Source organism: Xyrauchen texanus, chromosome 22 (assembly GCF_025860055.1).
Source record: "Xyrauchen texanus isolate HMW12.3.18 chromosome 22, RBS_HiC_50CHRs, whole genome shotgun sequence".
Taxonomy (NCBI): domain Eukaryota; kingdom Metazoa; phylum Chordata; class Actinopteri; order Cypriniformes; family Catostomidae; genus Xyrauchen; species Xyrauchen texanus.
The window spans coordinates 3,343,587-3,367,587 of record NC_068297.1 but is presented as its reverse complement, the minus strand read 5'-3'; the positions used below and the strand labels follow the sequence as shown (position 1 = coordinate 3,367,587).

At 37.7% G+C, this 24,001-nt stretch overlaps 2 protein-coding genes across 2 annotated transcripts; both read left to right on the top strand.

Annotated features, from left to right (window-relative positions):
- The first annotated feature begins 5,241 nt into the window (after positions 1-5,241).
- Positions 5,242-10,245, top strand: LOC127662487 (centromere protein O-like). Its single transcript, XM_052153676.1, has 6 exons — positions 5,242-5,754; positions 6,383-6,531; positions 7,570-7,708; positions 7,818-8,086; positions 8,210-8,372; positions 10,097-10,245. Exons 1-6 carry the CDS (start codon positions 5,724-5,726, stop codon positions 10,204-10,206), a joined length of 861 nt encoding a protein of 286 aa, XP_052009636.1. The 5' UTR covers positions 5,242-5,723; the 3' UTR covers positions 10,207-10,245.
- A 6,319-nt stretch (positions 10,246-16,564) lies between these two features.
- tp53i3 (tumor protein p53 inducible protein 3) lies at positions 16,565-22,359 on the top strand. Its single transcript, XM_052154181.1, has 7 exons — positions 16,565-16,751; positions 17,992-18,078; positions 18,176-18,307; positions 18,388-18,655; positions 20,240-20,452; positions 20,568-20,764; positions 21,669-22,359. The coding sequence occupies exons 2-7, from the start codon at positions 18,055-18,057 to the stop codon at positions 21,849-21,851; spliced, it is 1,017 nt and encodes a 338-aa protein (XP_052010141.1). The 5' UTR covers positions 16,565-16,751; positions 17,992-18,054; the 3' UTR covers positions 21,852-22,359.
- The last annotated feature ends 1,642 nt before the right edge of the window (positions 22,360-24,001 follow it).

Here is a 24,001-nt window from a genome sequence, read left to right as displayed (position 1 = left end):
GTAACTGGAAGCTTTTGTCACCAAGACAAATTCCAATAAAGCTCATTCTGATTCTGATGAATCTGATCAGTGATCAGTATGCTTGGATAGTCAATAAACCCAAAAACTTTGATAAGTGAACATGATTGGCCACTAGAGGCAGTGTTTCAAATTTCAATAAGCAAAGACCGATTTCAGCTAAAGAAAATTCAACCTACTGTTTCTGATTGCAATGTGAAATCAGTCTTCATTTTTGAATATGTTTGCATGCATTTTCTTACACAAATTATGCTTTAAAAGCAGACTACGCATGTGTGGTCATGTAAATGCCTTAAAAAAACGTTACTTTATTGAGATAAGGTCATAAACATTTTAAGCATATACTGATCAACATTGGTCGATTATTGCCTATTTCCCGATTTTACCTGTAAACACTTTTACCGCTGTTCTCACCGGCTTATCCAATGTGTGCAAGTGTTATGCACATGTCTGTTCATGTTTTGACATCAAACGCAGAGAATAATCTGATGATTTCTAATTTCATGTAAACACAGGTTTCTCACGTATTGTAATGTTTTGTCGAAGTTCATTTTTGACAGTTATCAGTGTAATATGTGCATATAAATACGCTCTATGTGTAGCTACTTGAATGTACATTTAGATATAAACATTTTTGCACTGCAAACCCCACATTACATTGCTTATCTTAGCGTGTCTCTAGTATAAACTTTATTATTTGCATTTATTTTGCTTACAAGCTATATTTGCTCCTCATGGCCATATTGCTGTGCTCTAATCCAGTCATTTGAAAAAACTCTCTTGCAGGTCTTGTTTTCTACCTTGGTGCTTGGCCGGTTCTTTGGACACAAGGAAGTTGAAGAGAAGTGTTTTGCTATTGCGATCTATAAAGACATCTTAATGGATGATGGCCCAATATCGCAACGCATTGAACAACAGAGATGTATTATTATATCTTATATTCTATCCTGCATCATCTGTTTAGAAAGTTACAAGGTGGAGAATTAATGAAAACAGAATTGTAACTATTATTATCCCTTTAACCAATATGATAGAGAGAGACAGAGTATATTTGTTGTAGTTTACAGAGAGAATGCAAATAAAGGGCTCAACCACAAGGCCTTACTGCAAGATTACACAACAAGAGTGTGAGGCAATTCTATAAAACTAACATTTATAATGCACTGCGAGGATGATAAATCTTCTGTCAGATGCTAGTTTGAATATCAGTATTACAATGCTGTTGTTCTGGAAACAGTCTTCAAGGAAACAGACTCTGTAAACTGTAGATCCATTCATGTATTGCAAAAAGTACCAGATACAATCAGCTTTAAAAATAAATGTGCTCAAAGCTGTATTTGCATCATGCTTTGAATCCCTTCATGATTTTTCAGGAAATGAACCCTACATTACTGCCTTGTGACCAGGGTTGGGGATTAACGTAATACATGTAACAGGATTATGTATTTAAAATACAAAATATAAGTAACTGCATTCCACTACAGTTACAGTTTAAATCATTGGTCATTAGAATACAGTTACATTCAAAAGGTATTTTGATTACTGAAGAGATTACTTTGCATTTTATTGTCATTTGCTTCATTTAATATTTAGTCCTTTTAGAAGGAAAACATTTATACATATAAATGATGTGATTCAAAGTGCATTTGAACAGCGGTGAATTTCTTATGATGCGTTACATTCATATGAGCAGACAGAGAAGTACGTTTGACAGCATGTAATCTGTAAATGTAGTGGAATAAGTTTCAAAACCATCCCAACCCTGCTTGTGACTCAGTGACACTTTATGACCATTCTATGATGATGTACAATAAACAATATGTGTTTGATTAGTAATAAACTGTATATGATGATATTTTGGTACAAACAGATTCTTGTCTTCGGTTTACTGCAATGTCATTCATGCAAATTTTAACGTCATAACATCTATTTTACAAGGCAAATTCAATTTTACAAAGATAATATGAAGGGCCCATTATATCATTTTTCTGGTCATTACATACAGAGTGTGTTTCACAAGTTTGAAATACTGAAAATGTGGGTTTCAAAATCTAATTTGAACCTGGAAATAAGCAAATTGTATTTATTTTTTTAAACAAAAGACATATTACGAAAAGTATTATTAAATTGTCTTCTCTAATATATGTAACGTTGCGGCAGGCAGAGCATGAAAGAAACAAACCCTAAACCAATCTGGAACAGACTATGACTTATCCAATGCAAAAAGACTGGCATAACATTACCGGATAACACAAATCACAATACTCGACATTTACATTTACATTTATGCATTTGGCAGACGCTTTTTATCCAAAGCGACTTACAGTGCACTTATTACAGGGACAATCCCCCCGGAGCAACCTGGAGTTAAGCGCCTTGCTCAAGGGCCCAACAGTGGCATCTTGGTGGTGCTGGGGCTTGAACCCCCAACCTTCTGGTCAGTAACCCTGAGCCTCAACCACTGAGCCACCACTGCCCGACAAACGAACAAAAGGGCAAACATGAGGGTTTCAATACATAGACAAGATAACAAAACCCACCAATGACAAAACTAAACAAACACAGGGACCAATGACAGAACTGAACTGATGAACAAGATAACAAGACAAACATGACAAGAAAAAACAAGACATATAAAACATGAGAGAAACAGGAAACCACATGACTAACACACATGATCCAAAACAGGAGGTAAACTAACTTAAAAATAAGACATGAACAAAAACATATTTAAATGTGAGCTATCACCCAGGGTGGATCTGGAGGCAGTGGTGGACCTGGACCTTGGGGCAGACATGGAATGTGTGGCAGGGAAACCAGGGGACCAGAAAGGTCTAGAGACCACGGGGGCCAGAGGGCACTGGAAACCAGGTGGTGGGCTTGGTGAGGCATGGCCTGGCAAGACAGGGCATGGAGCAGGAGACCAGGGTTGTGACAATGGCCAGAGAAGTAGCTCCAGGAAGGGGGGAGGTTTGGGGGGGTGACTACAGGGCAGGGACAGGAGGTCTGGGAGGCAGCCACAGAGTTCTGGGCTGTGGCCAATTGACAGGGTTCAGGAGGGAGTGGCTCAGATGGCGGAGCCATGGAGGTCTCAGGGATTAGCCACGACAGGGTAACATTCTTAGTGGCTGGGAGCATTCATATATATTTAGTTGACATCAAAGGCCATGTGTCCAATCAAACTCCAAGTATTTTTGGAAAAATGTATCAGTCACTTAGACTCTAGTCAAATTAGGCAGACACTAGTGTGAGAAATTACTTTTCCATTTCAGTAATTTAGCCTTATTTATTCAGCAATTGCCCCATGGGGTTCATTTTCAAGAGCATTATGTACTTTTATATGGGCATAAAACATGAACATGCCCACATCCTCAAAAACCATGAAGGAAACTACACAAGGTAAAAGTCAGTACGACCCGACTGCACTAACAGGTTCACTTTCGATGAGGATAATCGTTATCTGAGCCAACCACAATCTGTTTTTTTGATGAAAAGGCTTTAAATATTAATCTGTTTCCTGCCCATGCCATCACATCGCTATTGAAGACATGGATTTAACCACTGGAGTCGTATAAGTATTAATTTTATGCTGACTTTATGTGCTTTTTGATGCTTCAACGTTTTGGACCCCATTCTCTTGCATTCAGCTACAGAGCTGAAATGACTTCTAAAAATAATTTGTGTTCTGCAGAAGAATGAAAGTCATACACATCTGGGATGGCATGAGGGTCAGTAAATGATGAGAGGAGTTTCATTTTTGGGAGAACCATCCCTTTAAGCATAATCGGTGTGAGAATGTGCATGTAAACGCAGTAGCGCGCCACGAAACTCACTGGCGACATCTGCTGGTCAAATGTGGGAAGACCTGATTTAATAACTGCTTTGAAAAATGTAAATAATCATTAATTGGAGAGTTAGTCCTGCATCAAAATCCTGAGATTTCAGATGATTCTGTTTAAGTTGAATATGCAGCTATTTATATTTATGGAGGCATTTATATTCAGGTTTACACACCAATATAGCTAAAGCTTACAATCCATTTCCATTTAATTTTACACTTAACAAAACAAAAGGTCTGTGTTCAAACTAGTGCTCAAGCAGGCCATTAGTTTTGGTTGCCAATAACAAAGCTCCATTTGCTGCAATCATCACATGCATCGGCCACTTTGATACAAGCCTTGAAAGCGTTGTTTCAACAAAGTCGAAAAATGACATTACATGAATAAATACAATCGACTGCCAATGATGCACACCTTGAAGAAAATACATTTGCAGTGTGTATTTAAGCATACCTAGCAGTTAAAATAACTTCCCCTCCCATCATAATGGAAAACACACGCCTCAACTTACACATGTGACTAATAGTTTTTATATATTTTTATTTTTTATTAATTAATGCCAGGCTAATATAACATAGAAGAATGTTCTAAATTCACACTAAATTATTAAAATATATAAATAAATAATTAAATTCAAAATATATTACATTTTGCTAGATTTATGCTGCTACTGTAAATAGGGCAGAAATGCGTCACAGGCTGTGAAAAGGGTCAATTTTGCTTTCATGTTGACTTTAAATTGAACATACACAATCCTAGAGATGCAGCCACCATCTCTGACTTTAATCCAGGCATCAGACCGACCACCAGCCTGTTGTACGCCCATAAAGATGACGGCCAGCTGTCCGGTGACCATCACCACTGTTTGAAAACCTCTGTGCTTTCAGGCCACCCTAACAAGAGGGGAAAAAAACACTAATTCTGCAAGTTTAAAGGAATGTTCCAGGTTCAATACAAGTTAAGCTTAATCGACAGCATTTGTGGCATAATGTTGATTACCACAAAAATGTATATTGATTTGTCTCTCGTTTTCTTAAAAAACAAATAAAAAAGAAGCAAAAATCACGGTCACAGTGAGGCACTTACAATGGAAGTGAATGGAGCCAATTTTTGAGCATTAACATACTCAAAAGAATAACCACAAGATAAAGGATATGCATGTAAACATGATTTTAGTGTGATAAAATCGATTACTAACCTTTTCTGTGTAAAGTTATAGCCAGTTTTTCATCTTCGTTGCCATGACAATGCAATGTCAACAAACCCTAAAACTTTAAAATGACTGTAAAAATGTCTATTTAAACAACTGTACTGCTAAAAAATACATGAGTTTTAACATAAAAATTAATATGTGCTTTTATAAAATTATAAGCTTCACATTTCTGCCTTTGAACGCGTTTTTTACTATGCAGAAGCATTCGCCGTTTCACAGCTGACGGAAGTGACGTTTCAAGTGCATGCAATGTGTTGACGCCGACGCTAGCTTTAGCGCGTTAGTCAAACTCGGCTCAACACTTATATCTCAAATAATGTACATCCTCACACAGTGTGGGGTGATAGTAAAGCATTCAACTCAAATTTGTAAGGGGCTGTCTTCACTGAATTTTCGCTAGTTGCTACGTTCTCCGTTGTTTACAATTGTTTTATCAGACCAGCATCGGGCTCCCCCGGGCCCCTCCTCTAGAACCGCCTCAGATTATCGGGCTGCGCAAAAAGCGCGCAGTGTTGATGCGCAAGAGCGGTTTGTTTTGGTTTTGAGCTTCCGTGTATGATTAAGTAGCGCGCCACTTTTTTGAAGCGTTTAAATTTAGGAAGAAACAAAGTAACTCGCATTTTTGAAAATACACGTTTGAAAGTCAAAGAGCGATGGAGAACCAAATAGAACCCAGGGAACAAGGTAAGTTTATGGGAGTGAGTCTGTTACTATATCGATGGGTAATGATAACATATTTTGGAAACAGATTGAGTGTCACTTTTGTTTTAATTCTCAAAGCGAGTCAAAAGGTCTCTCATAATATTATAACATTTTGATGCAAGTAGAATCCGTCTGTAAAATATTTTGTTACAAAACTGAAATATAGTTATTGTTAACGTAGAAGTGTCCAAAACAGTAATCTCAGATTATGTGTGTATATTGTTATTATGCATAATTTCTTATCGATCGCTACAGGTTTTTCAATGGCCGATGCCGATATTTAGAGAGCAATATGGCCAATATAAATGGTGAAATGCATAATACAATTTAACAACAGCTAAATTTAGATGTGCACAAATTTGGGATGTGAAAACAAAACCAAACACTTATTTTAAACAATATCTAACGGCCTGACTTTATTAATTTCCATACACCCATGTGCATTATTTCATAATTTTGATGATTTTACCATTGTTCTATCATTTGAAAATTGGCAGCAATAAAGAGTGAATACAGTAAGTGTGTTCCAACAAACGACTGGTAGGTATTTTTCACATACACTGCATTTCTATTAAACCCTGTTACATTTTGTTTATATATCTCCTGTAAGGTGTTCTGAGTCATTTGATGGCTTTAGAAAGAAGTGGCATGATGCAACCTGACCCGCATCAGTCTGAGAGGTTACAGATGCTTAAAGTCACAGCTATGACCCTCCGAGCCAAAAGAGATCAACTTAAACAACAGACACACACCATCAAGGTGAGAAGATCCACAGCTTCAACCACATAGTCTTTGTTACATTTAGCCTCTAAATACTTCATGTTTTGCGCACACAAGCATGGTTAACATTTATTTTAAAGGGGACCTGTTATGCAATATTCAGTTTTACATGGTGTTTGTACATGCATGTGAGTCGGCAGTGTGTGTGCACAACCACTCTACAATGTTAAAAGTCCACCCACTCTTTCTTATATTTGTATTTATCAAAAACAATGTGTCAAAATGAACGGTTTTCGTTTCATGTTAGAGCAGGCCACGCCCACAACTGGTGACGGACTCCACCCTATTATGATAGATCCTCCCCTGAGTGATCTACACACAGTCTGCCATTTTTTCCCATGCTGGAGCAGATACAGTGAGAAGAATAATGTCTCAGCTTCATAAGTGTTCTGTTGTTGGCTGTAAAAGTGAACATAAAGAGTCTTCATGTACTCCCGGCATCAGAGCCAATGAAGACGTAGTGGACAAGTTTTGTTTTTGAAGGAAATGTGCCCCAAAACATACAAAAATGTGTGTATTTTACACCAGACTGCTTTGTGATTGAATGTCAATATAAAGCAGGATTTTACCAAGCATGGTTCAGTACCAACTGTTCGTGTTCCAGCTTTATATCCTGAAGATGTAAGTATGGAGTGGTGGTGGATTAGTGGGCTAATGCCTTGCCTTGCCTTGCCTAATGCACACAACTGTTAATCAGAAGGTTGCTGGTTCGATCCCCACAGCCACCACCATTGGGTCCTTGAGCAAGGCACTTAACTCCAGGTTGCTCCGGGGGGGATTGTCCCTGTAATAAGGGCTCTGTAAGTTGCTTTGGATAAAAGTGTCTGCCAAATGCATAAATGTAAGTATCGCACTTTATATTTTGTGAGCTGAATCCATGGCTAATGCAGCTAAAGTTACCATTGTCTCTGATTGTATTCACGGAGACCAGAGCTATGTCGGGGGGGGGCCGCAGCTCATTTCTTTATTCCTTTGTATCTTTATAATCGTGATTTTCACTTTTTCACTGTATTTCAGATCCTAAAAGATAAAATCAACAAAGATCTCCCTTTAGATGATGATGTTGATGCTGCCGGCTTTGTAGAACTACAACAGTCCTTGTTAACTGCTTGGCGAATGCAGTTAAAAGACCTTCAGCGTGCCCATCACTTAACTGGTATTTATATATAGCAGATTTCATTGGTGTTATTGAACTCTTAGCTAGAGTTATCAAGATAGTCTCAGCATAACATGTTAGGCCTGATCAGTTGTTCTATCTTTCATAGGTGGCTATGATTTGGTGGAGTGTAAAGAAGGGAAAAGTGTGTGCGTGTCTTTTCACACGGCCTTTGATGGTGTGTACTTGGACACGTATAATATGGAGCTGGACCTAATGCGCACCGTGCAGATCTCTCGTCATAACATCCCCCGGTCCTTCCCACTCGAGAGTTTTGCCAAACAGAACTTGCAGAAGGACCTTAAAGGTTTCCTGCAAACTGTCAGCCAAAACCTCAACGCTTTAGCTGGTCGCAGACAGCAGATCACGCTCATCAAGGTTCAGCCTGTGTTTCCTCCATTTCTACCTGTTTTTATTGCTTCAAATGTTTGCATGCTCCATTAAGACTTCTCATAATGGTCTCACAAACTCAGTTTCAGAGGTGTCTTATCTTTTCAACAGGAGCTCATTGGTTCAGTGGAGGTGATGGAGAGCAATCAGTTGTGTAATATTCTAGTGCTAATGTGTAAAGCTCAAGGCGAGACACCTGTGGCTGTTCTGTGCACACTGGAGTATGAAGATCTCACACGCTGTCTGCCTACACGTGTTCACATTGAGAGTGAAGGTACGGCTTATCACAGGAACAGTGGCCCCAAAAAGTATTTGGACACGTTTAAAAATGAACGCTGTTGATTTAACACATTTAGACAGTGCGATTCATTATATATCAATCTGAACGCACCATTGTTCATTTGGAAGCATTGTTCGTGGCGGCTGTGGCTCAGGTGGTAGAGTGGGTCGGCTGCTAATCGCAGGGTTGGCGGTTCGATTCCCGGCCCACACGACTCCATGTCGAAGTGTCCTTGGGCAAGACACTGCACCCCAAATTGCTCCCAATGGCAGGGTAGCGCCTTGCATGGCAGCTCTGCCATCATTGGTGTATGAGTGTGAATGTGTGTGTATTTGGGTGAATGGGACACCGTGTAAAGCGCTTTGGTAACCTCTAAGGTTACAAAAAGCGCTATATAAGTGCAGACCATTTACCATCTAAAATAATGTATGAAACAAATATGCTAATAATCATTTTAATATCAATAATTGTATTGTTACTGTACAATTATCCATTCCTGACTTCAACAATTGAATTACAACTAGTGAAAATGCTAATTTATGATATCATTATTTAGGTTTGCTCTAGTAAAAAAAAAAAACATTAATTCTTGATATCAAAAATGATATTACTCATGAAAATACCCATTCTAATTTCAACTAATAAAAAAATCTAATTATTGACATCTCTTAACTATATGTTAACTAGCAGAATTGCAAAATGATCTGTCATTCACTCCTGTTCAAAATGCAATTACAGATATCTCTAATTCATTTCTTACAAATACAGACACCATATCAGTACTTCTTACTAGTATAAATGCAAAAAAATATATATATATTTATATATAAATTAAATTAATGATTACATTGTTACTAGTACAAACATCCATTCTTGATCTCAACGATTGAATTATGTCTGCACATGCTAATGTTTAATATCTATACATTTATTTCAACATGTTAGATTTGGTATTTCAGGCACTTTTATACCAGTTACAATAACATGGAAGAAATCTGAAAATAATGTAGAATAATTCCACTAGTGAAAAACAACATTTTACTAGCTGCTATCCAATAGTCCAGTCAATGTTTTACTCCTCTGCCACGACAATCTAATGTCTTTTGAATTATATTAATTATTATATTTATTATATATGTATATTTCATTATTTAGATAACTATGTTGAATTATGTTTATTTGGGGCCTTTAAATATTGATATGCAATTAATTGGATTAAAAACTGTAATAGATTGGGGGGCCTGTGTAGCTCAGCAAGATGCTGACTAACACCCCTGGAGTTGTGAGTTCGAATCCAGGGTGTGCTGAGTGACTCCAGTCAGGCTTCCTATGCAACCAATTGGCCCGGTTGCTAGGGAGGGTAGAGTCACATTTGGTAACCGCTATAATGTGGTTCTCGCTCTCGGTGGGGTGCATGGATGCTGCAGAGAATAGCGTCCACACGCGCTACGTTAACACGCTCAACAAGCCATGTGATAAGATGCGTGGGTTGACGATCCTCCACCACCCGGATTGAGGCGACTCCAAGTCCTCGTGGTGGCGTAGGGCATTCCAAATTGGGGAGAAAAGGGGACAACCCCCCCCCCCACACACACATTTCAAGCAAAATATTCTCACAAAACATTGACATTGTTGGTGTGAGAGAGTTATGACTGGAAATTTGAACAGCAAATTGAAATAACTTTTTAATTTGTGTTTATTTACTTTTATGCTTATAGATGAAACACTTCCAGAATCTCCACAATGGAAGAAAAACCAGTCGCTGCTTCTGGAGTCTCCTGCGCACACCGCCCTACTGACAATGAGAAGGATGGGCAGCATTGTTTAAAGAGCGTGACTAAATTAATACCATAATAGAAATAATATCCTTGGCTCATAGTTGAGAGAGGTCAAAATGGTGACGCAATGTTGTCAAATATGTTCTATAGTCTCAAAGAAACTCTGTATTTTCTGTCGTAGTTTCTCTCTCTGGAGTTGCTTGAGTCTTTCTTTATACCAGCGGTAATACGCTTCCTGATACATGAGCTCTTTTTGAGAGATGCTGTCAATCAGCGCCAGATCTTTCAGTTGCAGAATGGAAAGCTGATCACTTTTGGATGCTTTAAATGTCTCTATAGATAGAAACGAGTCATCTTGCTTGCCAAACAATATTGCCGATTTAGCAAACCTCTGGTCTGTTTCGTCTTCAAAGGTTTTCGCTGAAGATAGGGCTCTGAAAGTTGGAGCAGATTTTGAAAACCGCGTCTCGTGTGCATTGTTCGACATCCTGACCTCTGATATGGCCCTCATGGTGTTGCTTATTGTTGCATGCGGTTCACAAACTCTTAAATGCTGAAGTCTTTTGTGTTCCTTTAACACTAACTCTCGCTCATGCTCCAGCAGTCTGAGGTTGAGTCTGTATTTGGCGCTGATGTTGCGTAATTTCCACTGAAGATGGACGTCCTCTCTGTGGTTCATTTGTCTTACGTCCATATGAAGAAACGACTTGGGTCTCTTAATGTTTGACTGTGTTGTCATGTTGAGAAGTTACCTTTTAAACCAATAAAAGAAATGAAACACAGATACAGATATATTTCAAGGCTTCTTTATTTTCGAAATTAGACCTGTACAATGGGGTCCAAAACTCTGAAAACACTATTAAAGTCTTGGATGTTAACGAAGTTGTAGGATTTTGGAAAATGTTGGAACATGAGTTTGCTCCACAACCATAACTTACAAAATATACATTTTAAGGTGAACTTAAGAGTAATATATACATTTAATGAATAAGTGTGAGTTCCTTGAATGTCTTTGGCTTAAAAATCCCTAAAATTAAGGTTTTAAGTAGGACTAACTCAGGATCAAGTACAGAACTGAGGTTGTGTGGAAATCCATTAGCCCTTGTACTTAATTTAAGCATGTTTGTTTGGTCTTCAAGAACTTATGTGGGCATGTAATTAGTTGTTAAGAACTCATAGATGTTTTTGCTCTGTAGTATTACTGATGTTGTTTGACTGTAAATGGCTGTTTTGTGTTAAGTCACCATTAGGGTGATTGCTGTTCCCTTTGGTGAAGTGGGATCCTGTTTTTTCCTTGTGCATGTGAATGTGCATTGCTAAAGTGCAGCTTTACATGCACATCTTTGGGGACTCAAGTTTAATTACTGGCCTTAGTCATTCGTTTCTTTAAAGTCCGTTAAATTAAGAAACAATGATGTAAATGTTACTTTTGAAACAGTGGCGGATCTAGGGGGTGGCCGTGGCCACCATGAACTAAAGCCTGGCCTCCCCATTCGCAATTGCCGTTTTTGAGTGCAAGACTTAACATAAACTGCCCAAAAATGTCTGTGCCACCACAAACTGATCGCTAGCCCCTGCCCGACCACCCCTATGAAAAACTCCTGGCGCCGCCCCTCCTTTGAAACAACTTGCTGTTGGTTGTTCAGTCTTATCTTATTTACTTGATACCTTTTCAAGTAAAGGAAGTTCAATGAACTGATACATTTGTGTATATCTAACAAAGGTTTTCTAGTTGTGCCGACAAAATGGCTATAAGATGAATTTTCTTTAAAAGCATGATGCAAAAGTACTACATATATTTTAAGTAAATCCAAAAAAAAAAAAATTCAGTGTAGTTTGTTATGGAAAAAAGTACTTAATTAGGAAAGAAGGCAGAAAAGGTGCATTTTTACTAGTGGTCTCAATGTTCTTGACCCCAGTGTATGTTTCAAGGCTAATTTATTTAACAAACATATCCACATAAATATGGATACTGTGTATATTCATAATAAATGTAAATTTACTGTACCTCAAACTACTGCAATGGTTTCTCATCTCGCAGAGCCTATAGTCTAAGAATCCGCTGCTATGACACTTGTACATAAAAACTGTATTTAGTTCTGTCCGGTTTCAGGGCATTAAATTTCAAAGCCACCCAGTCACATGACCTCTATTGTGTTGGTTATAACAGGGTAGAGCTGTAACGTTCTGCTCTTCAGTTCATCATATCTTTTATTTAAAAAAAATTAAACCTATATTACAGTGAACTGCATTGCATAAAAATGGTTGTTTGTGGTCTGAAAGACCCAAAGACCAATTTAGTTTTTAAAGGAACCCTCCATAATATTTTCCTCATTTAATTGATTTTACTTCCAAATAAATAATAATTTTGAAACATTAATAAAATAATGAGCACACAAATGAGAAGACTCTAGTCATATCATGAACATGGAAAGGGTCCCCTCGTAGGGGCTGCCATGTTAAGGTCACATGACAACAGGGCTGGACTGGGAATAGAAATCGGCCTGAGATTTTACATGGCAACTGGCCCAAACATTGGGGGGGGTGATATACCGGCCTGCTCTGTTCCCCCAATGGCCAGCCCGCCCCTAATTGGCCCCAAAGTGTGTCGGCCCACCGGAAAAATTCCCGGTATACCAGATTACCAGTCCAGCCCTGCATGACAAACTGAATACTAATCGCTTACTCTCAGTAACAGCCCTGTTATTGGACATGCTGGGATTAATTATCCTGGCTGACTACAAATAGAGAATTTCTACGATGGCGTCGGTAACTAAAAACTATTGCATTTGAATGATGCTGCATCCACACCACTAGGTGTCGGACCATTAGTCCAATACAATGTATTCAAAAAAATGACTGAATGCACCTTAATAACACAGAAACAATTAACATTGATACTTCACTACTGTTTTAGGAAGCCAACAGGAAATATTTCCTAAATACATTGTGTCTCAAGAGACCCAAATGAGAAAACTCAAATGTTACTTGATACCAAAAAATAAATTAATACTGCATGATATTGTCTTGTTGCTAATTTAGATACCATATTACAGTATGCTGTCATTAGCAAAATGATTAGATAAAATCAATGACAAATAGATCTGGATATGGCCAATTGCAATCATTAGACAGCAGAAGGATGTACTTTAAGTAAACAATATACAGTCTCGTGCGCTGCCCCCTACATAGTGAACGAGAGGTGCCGCTCTGTTCTGTCCTCTGCTTCACGCGCACACACATTAATGTTGCTTAATTTTCATGCAGTGTGTTTAGAGTATATTCAGCTGTTAACACATAAATTAACTCTGGTGCAGCTCAGAGATATCAGCTCGAGAGTTGTGATGGAGTATCCCAATATTAATGGGAAGCTTGATATAACTAACCCGTCAAAAATAGGAAGCACTCAAATGACTGTCAAAATAAAAGTCCCGCTAAAATGAATGCTCTGCGTGAAATTATCGACAGAAAAATATAACTGCTGTATAAAAATTTTATATTCAAAAAGTATCAATAATACTCATAATAACAATTGTATAATATTAAATGGTTGTATCATTTTATTATCATCATGTATAAGAAATAACAGAAACGAAAGTGTATTAGCAGCATTGTGATTCAGCCATAGCAGCCATGTGCCACAGGTAAACTATTTTTATTTTCATTAATACTGTCCAGCTCTGTTGTGCAGCATTTTATTTGACCAATGATATATATATATATATATATATATATATATATATATATATATATATATATATATATATACACACACTCACCTAAAGGATTATTAGGAACACCATACTAATACTGTGTTTGACCCCCTTTCACCTTCAGAACTGCCTTAATTCTACGTGGCATTGATTGAACAAGGTGCTGAAAGCATTCTTTACAAATGTTGGCCCATATTGATAGGATAGCATCTTGCAGTTGATGGAGATTTGTGGGATGCACATCCAGGGCACGAAGCTCCCGTTCCACCACATCCCAAAGATGCTCTATTGGGTTGAGATCTGGTGACTGTGGGGGCCATTTTAGTACAGTGAACTCATTGTCATGTTCAAGAAACCAATTTGAAATGATTCGAGCTTTGTGACATGGTGCATTATCCTGCTGGAAGTAGCCATCAGAGGATAGGTACATGGTGGCCATAAAGGGATGGACATGGTCAGAAACAATGCTCAGGTAGGCCGTGGCATTTAAACGATGCCCAATTGGCACTAAGGGGCCTAAAGTGTGCCAAGAAAACATCCCCCACACCATTACACCACCACCACCAGCCTGCACAGTGGTAACAAGGCATGATGGATCCATGTTCTCATTCTGTTTACGCCAAATTCTGACTCTACCATCTGAATGTCTCAACAGAAATCGAGACTCATCAGACCAGGCAACATTTTTCCAGTCTTCAACTGTCCAATTTTGGTGAGCTCTTGCAAATTGTAGCCTCTTTTTCCTATTTGTAGTGGAGATGAGTGGTACCCGGTGGGGTCTTCTGCTGTTGTAGCCCATCCGCCTCAAGGTTGTGCGTGTTGTGGCTTCACAAATGCTTTGCTGCATACCTCGGTTGTAACGAGTGGTTATTTCAGGCAAAGTTGCTCTTCTATCAGCTTGAATCAGTCGGCCCATTCTCCTCTGACCTCTAGCATCAACAAGGCATTTTCAGCCCACAGGACTGCCGCATACTGGATGTTTTTCCCTTTTCACACCATTCTTTGCAAACCCTAGAAATGGTTGTGCGTGAAAATCCCAGTAACTGAGCAGATTGTGAAATACTCAGACCGGCCCGTCTGGCACCAACAACCATGCCACGCTCAAAATTGCTTAAATCACCTTTCTTTCCCATTCTGACATTCAGTTTGGAGTTCAGGAGATTGTCTTGACCAGGACCACACCCCTAAATGCATTGAAGCAACTGCCATGTGATTGGTTGATTAGATAATTGCATTAATGAGAAATTGAACAGGTGTTCCTAATAATCCTTTAGGTGAGTGTGTATATATATATATATATATATATATAATTGTTTATTTGTTTTATATATAAAAAATATATATATAAATAAAACAATTTTATATATATATATATATATATGAATTAAGCTTTATGTATCAATTTGATTAAACGCCATTTGATCATAACATTTAATTAAATAATTATCATGGAATCCAGAAATGTTTTAATGGAAAATGCATAATTTGTCTCAGTGAGACATTATGCAGTTCTTTTTAAAAAATCTGAGGCTTTTTATTTGTTGATTATAGTATCGATACCAAGGTACCAGGGCTGGTATTGCACTGAAGCAAAAATTACTTGAAAGTAATGAATTTCCAAATGCAAAGATTTTCTGTTTATTAGTACATTTCTGAAAAGTGTGTATCTACTTTGGAGAGTTGTACATAACAATTTATTTTGTATTAATTCTTTTTTATTAACTTGAAAATATAATAATAAATGTATTCATTTCATTTGTCGTTTTGTACATCTTTTTGTATGACAGTGATGATTTACCACAGTATTACTACAAATGCTTTTGTGGAAACTTGATGGACATAGTAAAAAATAAATAAATAAATTGAAGGGAGGAACATGTTATTTCTGGCACTGTCCCAATACCCCACTTGCGGTTTTGGTCTTGCCTACTTACCCACTTGTCTTACCTATTTCCGGTGTTTGGCCACGAGTGTGCAAGTAGACGAAGACACTCAGCTGAAGACTGTTCACTCAGCTGTTTTTGGTAGTGGCGACTGTTATAGCCTACTTAAAATAATAAATATTTTTTTTTATTTATTAATACACTGCTGGTTGTTGGAAGTGTAGTATGCTGTAGAAATATTTAAGTATATTTTTATAATTTTTTTTTGCGTGAAAATAATTGTAAAAGTTAATTAGTTTCAACAAAAAAATTAAACATACAGCACATAATATCAACAACAACAATACAATTTATAAAAGAAACAATAATACAAAAAAAAGTACAATTGTAAACATTAGAGGGCCATTATACCACATAAAAAAGATCACACGAAGAGCCCCAAGTAGAGCAAATACAAACAGTCCTTATAGCTTTCTTATCTGATTATAATAAATAACGTATGTTGAAAAGCTTCCCTTGACGTCATCATGGCGAAAATATACTGACCGTTTGGGTAGGCGGGGTTTGTATATGTTTGTACGAATTTTGTATAATTATGTTTAAACTATTAATAAAAACATTAAATATAAATAATAATACTACTATAATAATAATAATAATAATAATAATAAATAAGCTCGGGTAGGCGGGGTGTTGAACTTATTCAACGTGATACTCTTATTTGCACTAGTGTGGATTTAGTGCGCTGAGCTTTGGCATGTTTTAGACACGTGACAGTCTTGAACACTTACTTCCTGTCGCGTGCACGCGTACTCAAGTGGCCAAGCCCAAGACCGCAAGTGTGGGTATCGGGACAGGGTCTCTTCAAATTCTCAAACGTGATTTGAGTGTGTGCAGTTTACGATTAGTTTAAACATCCCATCTGCTCTGATCACACTGTTTAACTACATTCAACATAAGTAACAACAAACATCGATTTAAAGGAGAAAAATTAATCAGGTACATTTTGTTCTAATTTAAGTCTCGTCGCCGTTTTCCTCCAAGTGTAAATGTTTGACAAATCGATGCGAAAGTTTGCCAGCACACCACAGAGAATGTCCGCTAGCTCTTAAATTGATTGAAGATTAATTACGTTTCTTGGATAAACAAAATGTGTTGCAGCTGCAGGCATCCAGACAAGAAAATATATATTTATAAAAAAGAATTAAGTTGTCATAATTTGTGTTTTTAAACACAAAAGCAACTTGTGTAATTTTATTTATGTTGGCGCGAATCATAAATGCGCTGAAATTGCGCAGATACTAAAATTAAAGGTTATATTACCTTAAATATCAGCTACAATCCAAGTGTATACTTTTATACATATATACAATATGTGATATATATGGTCATTTTTTAGCATTGGACTGACATTGAGATGTAATGTGAAGTTTCACTTTTATGTATCCTGTTTAAAATATCACTTATTTATTTATTTTTTACTTATTTACTTGTAATTGAAAATATACTGTAAAAAATGTATGTCATTATAAATAAGGTTAGGTAGATTCAGGGTGAGAAATTAAGGGGGGCTCAGGGCAAAAGTGCCACTGAAAGTGACACAAATGCCCCTAAATTCAAAATATAGGGGAAAAAATTGCCCCCATAATTAATTCCCCTATTTAGATCTAATTATATTTATGTAATACTGTATAAAGTATGATTTTATGTTAATTTTATTGGCAATCTCATTTGAATCTCATTTGCCTCCACGTCTGAGACCGTCAATCTGCGCATCTTATCACGTGGCTTGTAGAGCGCGTTACCATGGAAACCTAGCACGTGTGGAGGCTTCACGCTGTTCTCCACGGCATCCAAGCGTCCCACTGAGTGCGAACCACATTATAGCAACCACGAGGAGGTTACCCCATGTGACTCTACCCTCCATAGCAACCGGGCCAATTGGTCACTCAGCACGCCCTGGATTCGAACTTTCGACTCCAGGTGTGGTAGACAGCGTCTTTAATTGCTGAGCTACCCAGGCCCCCTGTATGTTATATAATTCAATTGAAGTATTAGACATAAAAGGAAAAATGCCTCTAAAGGTATAAAATGCCCCTGAAAATCAAATACAGGGGGCAGATATTGCCCCTTAATGGAAAAGTTAATGTTTGATCCTGGGTAGATTTCAATAAGCCCATCTGCGTTTCAAACCTCTTCTTTAACGTTGTGTATTCTTGTATTGTTCTTTTAATCTCAGGGTGCTAAACTAAACTAAAAAGAGGAAAACTGTTGCTAGAGCACAACCAAATGTCATTACATCATGCAAGTGCCTGAAGAAGATACAGTAAGTATAGCGTTAATTATAGTCTTAATGGGAGTAAAACTTTTTTCAGAAGTGTTTTACAATTAAACAACTGTTTTTTTTTTCCCGTCTTACTTAGCCAATGCTGGCAGTATGCATTGATGAAACAGGAGCACTCTTTTTGAAACATGTTCCTCGGCCTGAACTCAGAGATGCGCAGCTGCTCATCAAAGTCACTGCCACTGCTTTAAACAGGGCTGACCTGCTACAGGTAAACTCCATGCGCAAGTGCTGTACAAGTTTGTATCCTGGACTATTTCATCCCAATGAATGGTTTATTTCCTGCAACAGAAAAGAGGTCTTTATCAGCCTGCGCATGGAGAGAGTCAAATCTTGGGTCTGGAGGCCAGCGGGGTGATCGATGCCATCGGCCCTGGAGTCAAGGGCAACTGGAAGCTGGGAAGTGAAGTGATGGCTTTGCTCAGTGGAGGTGGCTATGCAGAATATGTAGCTGTTCCGGAAGAACTCGTCATGCCTGTTCCATCCCACCTCACACTTTATCAGGCCGCAGCAATACCTGAGACCTGGCTCACTGCCTATCAACTTCTGCACTTCATAGGTAAAGTATGAAGCAGGGTTCCAAATGTGTTACATTTTTAATAATTGTTATCCAGTCATTACAAACGCATGGGAAATCCTGGGTCAAATAGAGAGGGAACCTGGGACATAGGCCCAACGTCAGGTGTATTTAGCACTTAAGACAAAGCTAATGTACTATATGAAATATATAATGTAGGATTTAAAATATGATTCATATTTGAAAAACTTTTGACCACCAAATCAAAGTCAGATGGTGTAACCAACTATAAAAATGTCCTTTTTATTAATTTTTTTAGTAAATGCAATGTATGTTTGTTTTTTTTAACAATAACCAAATAACCTGGCACACCTAAAATAATAGCTGGTTGGTCATCTTCTTATGCCCTCTCACCCGTTTCGGGGTAAGAGCCGCCAACAATAGATCGCCAGAGGTTTCTGTCCTGGGCCATTCTTTCCAGTTGTATCCCATCTTGGTGATGTCTGCCTCAAGGTCACGTTGCCAGGTGTTTCTTGGACGGTCTTTTATTCGCTTTCCTTGGGGGTTCCATTGCAAAGCCTGCTTAGTGATGTTGTTTGGTGCCCTATCCATCTCCATCTTCTCTTCTGAATTTCTTTGTCTGCAGGAAGTTGGCTGGTTTTATCCCAGAGACTGGTATTGCCACCGGATCTGTAGGATCCTTCTAATGCAGCTGTTCATAAATGTCTGGATTCTTTTGATGGTGTTTTTTGAACAGCCGAATCTTTGTTTTCAAAGACCGCTCTTTTGAGATCCAAATGTTTTTTGAGCTGTATGAAAGCCATTCTTGCTTTGCCGATCCTTGCCTTGACGTCTGCGTCTGTACCTCCCAGCTGCATTACAGACCATTACATTACAGTTGGTAGGAGCTTTGGGCATATACTATATAAAGTTAAAAGAAGATTTCTTTTTTTTTTTTTTTCTTCTTTTGACTTTAATAAATGTTTATCAAAAATGTGTATAACCAACATTGACACAAAGATTACAATATAAGTGACATGTGTTTTAAACAATTTTTTTATTTTTTATATCTAACATTTTTATCAACCAGGACAACCTTATTTGTCAGTGACCCACAGGTCGGCTGTGGCTTAGTTGGTAGAGCGGGTCAGCCACTAATCGCAGGTTGGTGGTTCGATACCCGGCCCACATGACTCCACATGCTGAAGTGTCTTTGGGCAAGACACTGAACCCCAAATTGCTCCCAATGGCAGGCTAGCACCTTGCATAGCAGCTCTGCCGTCATTGGTGTAGGAATGTGTGTGTGTGAATGGGTGAATGAGTCACAGTGTAAAGCGCTTTGAATACCGCTAAGGTTAAAAAGGTGCTATATAAGTGCAGAGCATTTACCATTTATTTAGACCTCATGGTTATCAAACAGTATTTACTGTTTGTACAATATTAAGTTCAAACAATGTGTAGTATGTAGAATATTTAATAGTTAATGTGATGAACTACACCTGTGTAAACATGAGGTAACTGACTTCATACATCCACTAATCGCCTTGACAACAGTTGATAAAAGTCATAAAAATAAAGTTTTGTAATGTGTTTTTGCTACAGTATGTTCTGCGTGGTCTTTTCCAGCCAAAGTGAAGCCAAATGAGACCGTGTTAATTCACGCTGGAGCGAGTGGAGTCGGCACGGCAGCCATTCAGCTGGTTCGGTTGGGTCGTGCTGTTCCAATAGTGACTGCCGGGAGCCCTGAAAAATTACAATTCACTGAGCAACTGGGAGCAGCTTTGGGAATAAATTATAAAGAAGATAATTTCTCTGAGAAAGTACTCCAATTCACTGAAGGTTGGTCATTTTGTGTTTTAGTGTATGCTTTTGTTTAACACATCTCATTTAACTGCATTAAAAACAGAACTGAATGCATTAATAATTTAACATTTAATTGGATGTATTCCTGTAGGCAGGGGAGCTGACATAATTCTAGACTGCATTGGTGGATCTTCTTGGGAAAAGAATGTTTCTAGCCTTGCATTAGATGGACGATGGGTGCTTTATGGCGCCTTGGGAGGTAAAACAGTGGATGGAGACTTGCTTGGCAAGCTTTTAAGGAAGAGAGGCCATCTTCTTTGTACTCTCCTGAGATCAAGAAGTTTACAAGTATGAAAGTGGTTTACTTTATGACAAAATCCAAAGGCTGAAATACTCTATGCAAGTAAGCGGACACAAATGCTTCTAGCTACGCAAGCTTCTAGAATGTTTCAGAAAGCAATTCATAACATGACGCAAGTGCGTGTCGCATTCTCAAAATGTCCTCAAGGGGGTGCTATTGCGGACATTAGTGCGAACTGTCAATATATTTATAGCAACTTACCTAAATAACAGGTCCAGTTAAATGGCTCAAACTTTGGAAGGTACTCTATCGCCCCCTTGAGGTTTGTTACTGCCACGATCAACCAACTGAACGTTGGCAATGCGTTGGCCAAGCCCTCGCATACTTGCATTAAAGTATGTTAAGTATGCATACATTAAGTATTGTACACAAATACTTGAGTAAATCCAAAAATGAAAATTGTGTCATTATTTATTCTACTGATGTTCCAAACCCTTTATCTGTACAAAACAAGAAGAATTTTTGAAGAACCTTCATGCAGCTCTTTTCTGTACAACAAGAGTTTATAGTGACCACGCTACAAAAGCACCATAAAAGTGCTCCATAAAACTTGTGCACTATATTCCAAGTCTCTTAAATCATTCGATAATTTTGTATCTGTTGCTTTTACAAAGTTAAATTCGTTATTAATAATTGCTTATAATTTTCCCTCAAATGAAGCTCTGAAGTCTCATTCACGTTCAGACTCAATAATGGTGCATTGATGCGTCACACCAGATTTGACATCACGGACATCAAAACACAATATGCCAGTTTGAATGCAGGTTTGGAATGACATTAGGGTGAGTAAATAATGGCCGAATTTCTATTTTGGATGAACTATTCCTTTGATAATGTAGAATAATGTTCAATTTGAAGTATTAAAGGTTACTTTTGTACTGTTGTTTCTAGTATAAAGCAGAGCTCGTCCGGAGTTTCACCGAGCAGGTTTTGCCGCTCTTTAAGTCAACAGATTCACCCCTGTGCCCTGTGATTGACAGCACATTCAACATGGAGGATATTGAAAAGGCTCATCGACACATGGAGGAAAACCAAAATATTGGGAAGATAATTATAAAAATTGGATCCTCTTGATAATATTCCTCAAACATATTTAATGTATAATCAGTGACACTATCTAGCATTAGGAAACCTTCAGATTTACAGCATATAAACAAACAGTCAGCATAGTACCAGCTAATCAGATACTGTAGTAATTATGATTGGGGGATGGTAATTGTCATGGCTACAGAATGAAGAGGAGATATGAAGTTTATGACATCATAAGACAACATATGACTCACATATAGTGGGTGTAACTTTAATGCAAAGAAGAAAGCCACACTGGTTATGACCACTTATAAAATGAAGGCCCATGTTAAATATTAGACAAAAACACCTGAAAGCCTATGAATACCTCAGGAAGGTTTATGACAGTCCCAAGGCGCACAGCTTCCAATGAAAAACAAGGGCCTGGGAAATTGCACTTTGTGAGGGTAATCTATAATATGATCTTTCAAAATCATAGAAGTGAATGGAAAATGCATGGAAGTGAATTGGTCAAAAGGTGCAGGAATAGGTTTGTTATTGTTAAATCTACAGTAGGCTTCTGTATGTATATATATATATATATATATATATATATATATATATATATATATATATATGGTTTATAATGATTTTGCTTAGGCCTAATCAATTAGGAAAACCTCTGAAGAGTCTTTTATTATTAAAGGGAGCTACTCCTTTTGTTATAAACAGTCTAATATTAAAATTACTTTGATTGCTTTTTATTTTATGATGCTTCGTTGTGGAGTGATTGTTGAAGATATGAAGAAGGATCAAAGATCTCATTTGCTTTACTTGTATGTGGGACATTTATTTATTTGTTCTTTTTTCCGGATCAGTCCGTAACAGTAATGTTTCACAATTCACATTGTTTCAAAGCAGCTTTACATTAAATCTTATTGTAATATCCGTAATGCAATAATTGTCATAATGTCCCCAGTGAACAGCTTCATTATAAAAGGCGTCATTGAAAATCATGCCTTTTTTATTTAAAGGGGTAGTTCACCCCAAAATGGAAATCCTCTCAACATTTACTCATCCCATATGTATATGACTTTCTCTCTAATATCTCAGCTCAGTAGGTCCTTATAATGCAAGCGGATGGCGATCAGACTTTTGAAGCTCCAAAAATCACAGACAGTCCGCATAAACGTCATCCACATGACTCCAGCGGTTAAATGAATGTCTTTAAAGTGAAACTGAGATATTTTCCTAATTTCCTTCAAATGTGTTCTGGTGAAGAAAGTAAGTCATACACACCTGGGATATCACGAGGGTGAGTAAATGATGAGAGAATTTTCATTTTGGGGTGAACTATCCGTTATTTAGTCCCCAGAGCTAGCCAAAGGCGACTGTGTCAAGATGGCATAACCCTCTGAAGACAGTAAAAATAAATATCTACATAAATGAAAAAAGTCAAAGTATGAAATTCTTGAGGAAAAAAAACTTTAGCTTAAAACGAATATTAATATTTAAAACCTTTGTCCACCAAAGAAAAGGCAGGTGGTGTAACCACCATGCAGGTAGCAGTTCTTGTTATGTGGCCAAAAACAAACAAACGAGGACCCATTTAGACTCTTCTGATTGTATTTGAAGTTTAACAGAAAACAAACAAATAAAAGTAATATTTTTACATTTTAATGAAAATGAAATATACGTTTTGTTTAGGTCAAATGGTGTAAAAAACTAATTGATAATCCTGACTTGAAAATTCATATTTGTATGTGTATATATATTTACATTTATGCATTTGGAAGATGCTTTTATCCAAAGCGACTTACAATGCACTTATTACAGGGACAATCCCCCCGGAGCAACCTGGATTAAGTGTCTTGCTCAAGGACACAATGGTGGTGGCTGTGGGGATCGAACCAGCAACCTTATGATTACAAGTTATGTGCTTTAGCCCACTCTGTCACCACCACTCCTACTAGTAATATATATATATATAAACGAGTCCGGTGCAAAATGTTTAGGCACATAAGATGTTTCACAAAAGCATTTGTCTTAAGATGATTCATTATTTCTTCAGCTTTAGTGGGTCAATAGGAAATATAAATATTAGACTCCAAAACATTTCTTTTGCAAATAGAAAATATTAGAATAGAAGAACAGGGAGCCCTGCAACAGATGGCATGACCCCCACAGTGCCCCCCACTGAACATCGAGTCATTCTG

Excerpts from the sequence above, each read along its gene's own strand:
- LOC127662487 (XM_052153676.1), top strand. The coding sequence starts at position 5,724 with ATGGAGAACCAAATAGAACCCAGGGAACAAG. Across the intron at positions 8,087-8,209 it reads AGCAGATCACGCTCATCAAG|GAGCTCATTGGTTCAGTGGA; the intron begins GTTCAGCCTGTG and ends TCTTTTCAACAG. Across the intron at positions 8,373-10,096 it reads TGTTCACATTGAGAGTGAAG|ATGAAACACTTCCAGAATCT; the intron begins GTACGGCTTATC and ends TTATGCTTATAG.
- tp53i3 (XM_052154181.1), top strand. The coding sequence starts at position 18,055 with ATGCAAGTGCCTGAAGAAGATACA. Across the intron at positions 18,079-18,175 it reads AAGTGCCTGAAGAAGATACA|CCAATGCTGGCAGTATGCAT; the intron begins GTAAGTATAGCG and ends CGTCTTACTTAG. Across the intron at positions 20,765-21,668 it reads TGAGATCAAGAAGTTTACAA|TATAAAGCAGAGCTCGTCCG; the intron begins GTATGAAAGTGG and ends TGTTGTTTCTAG.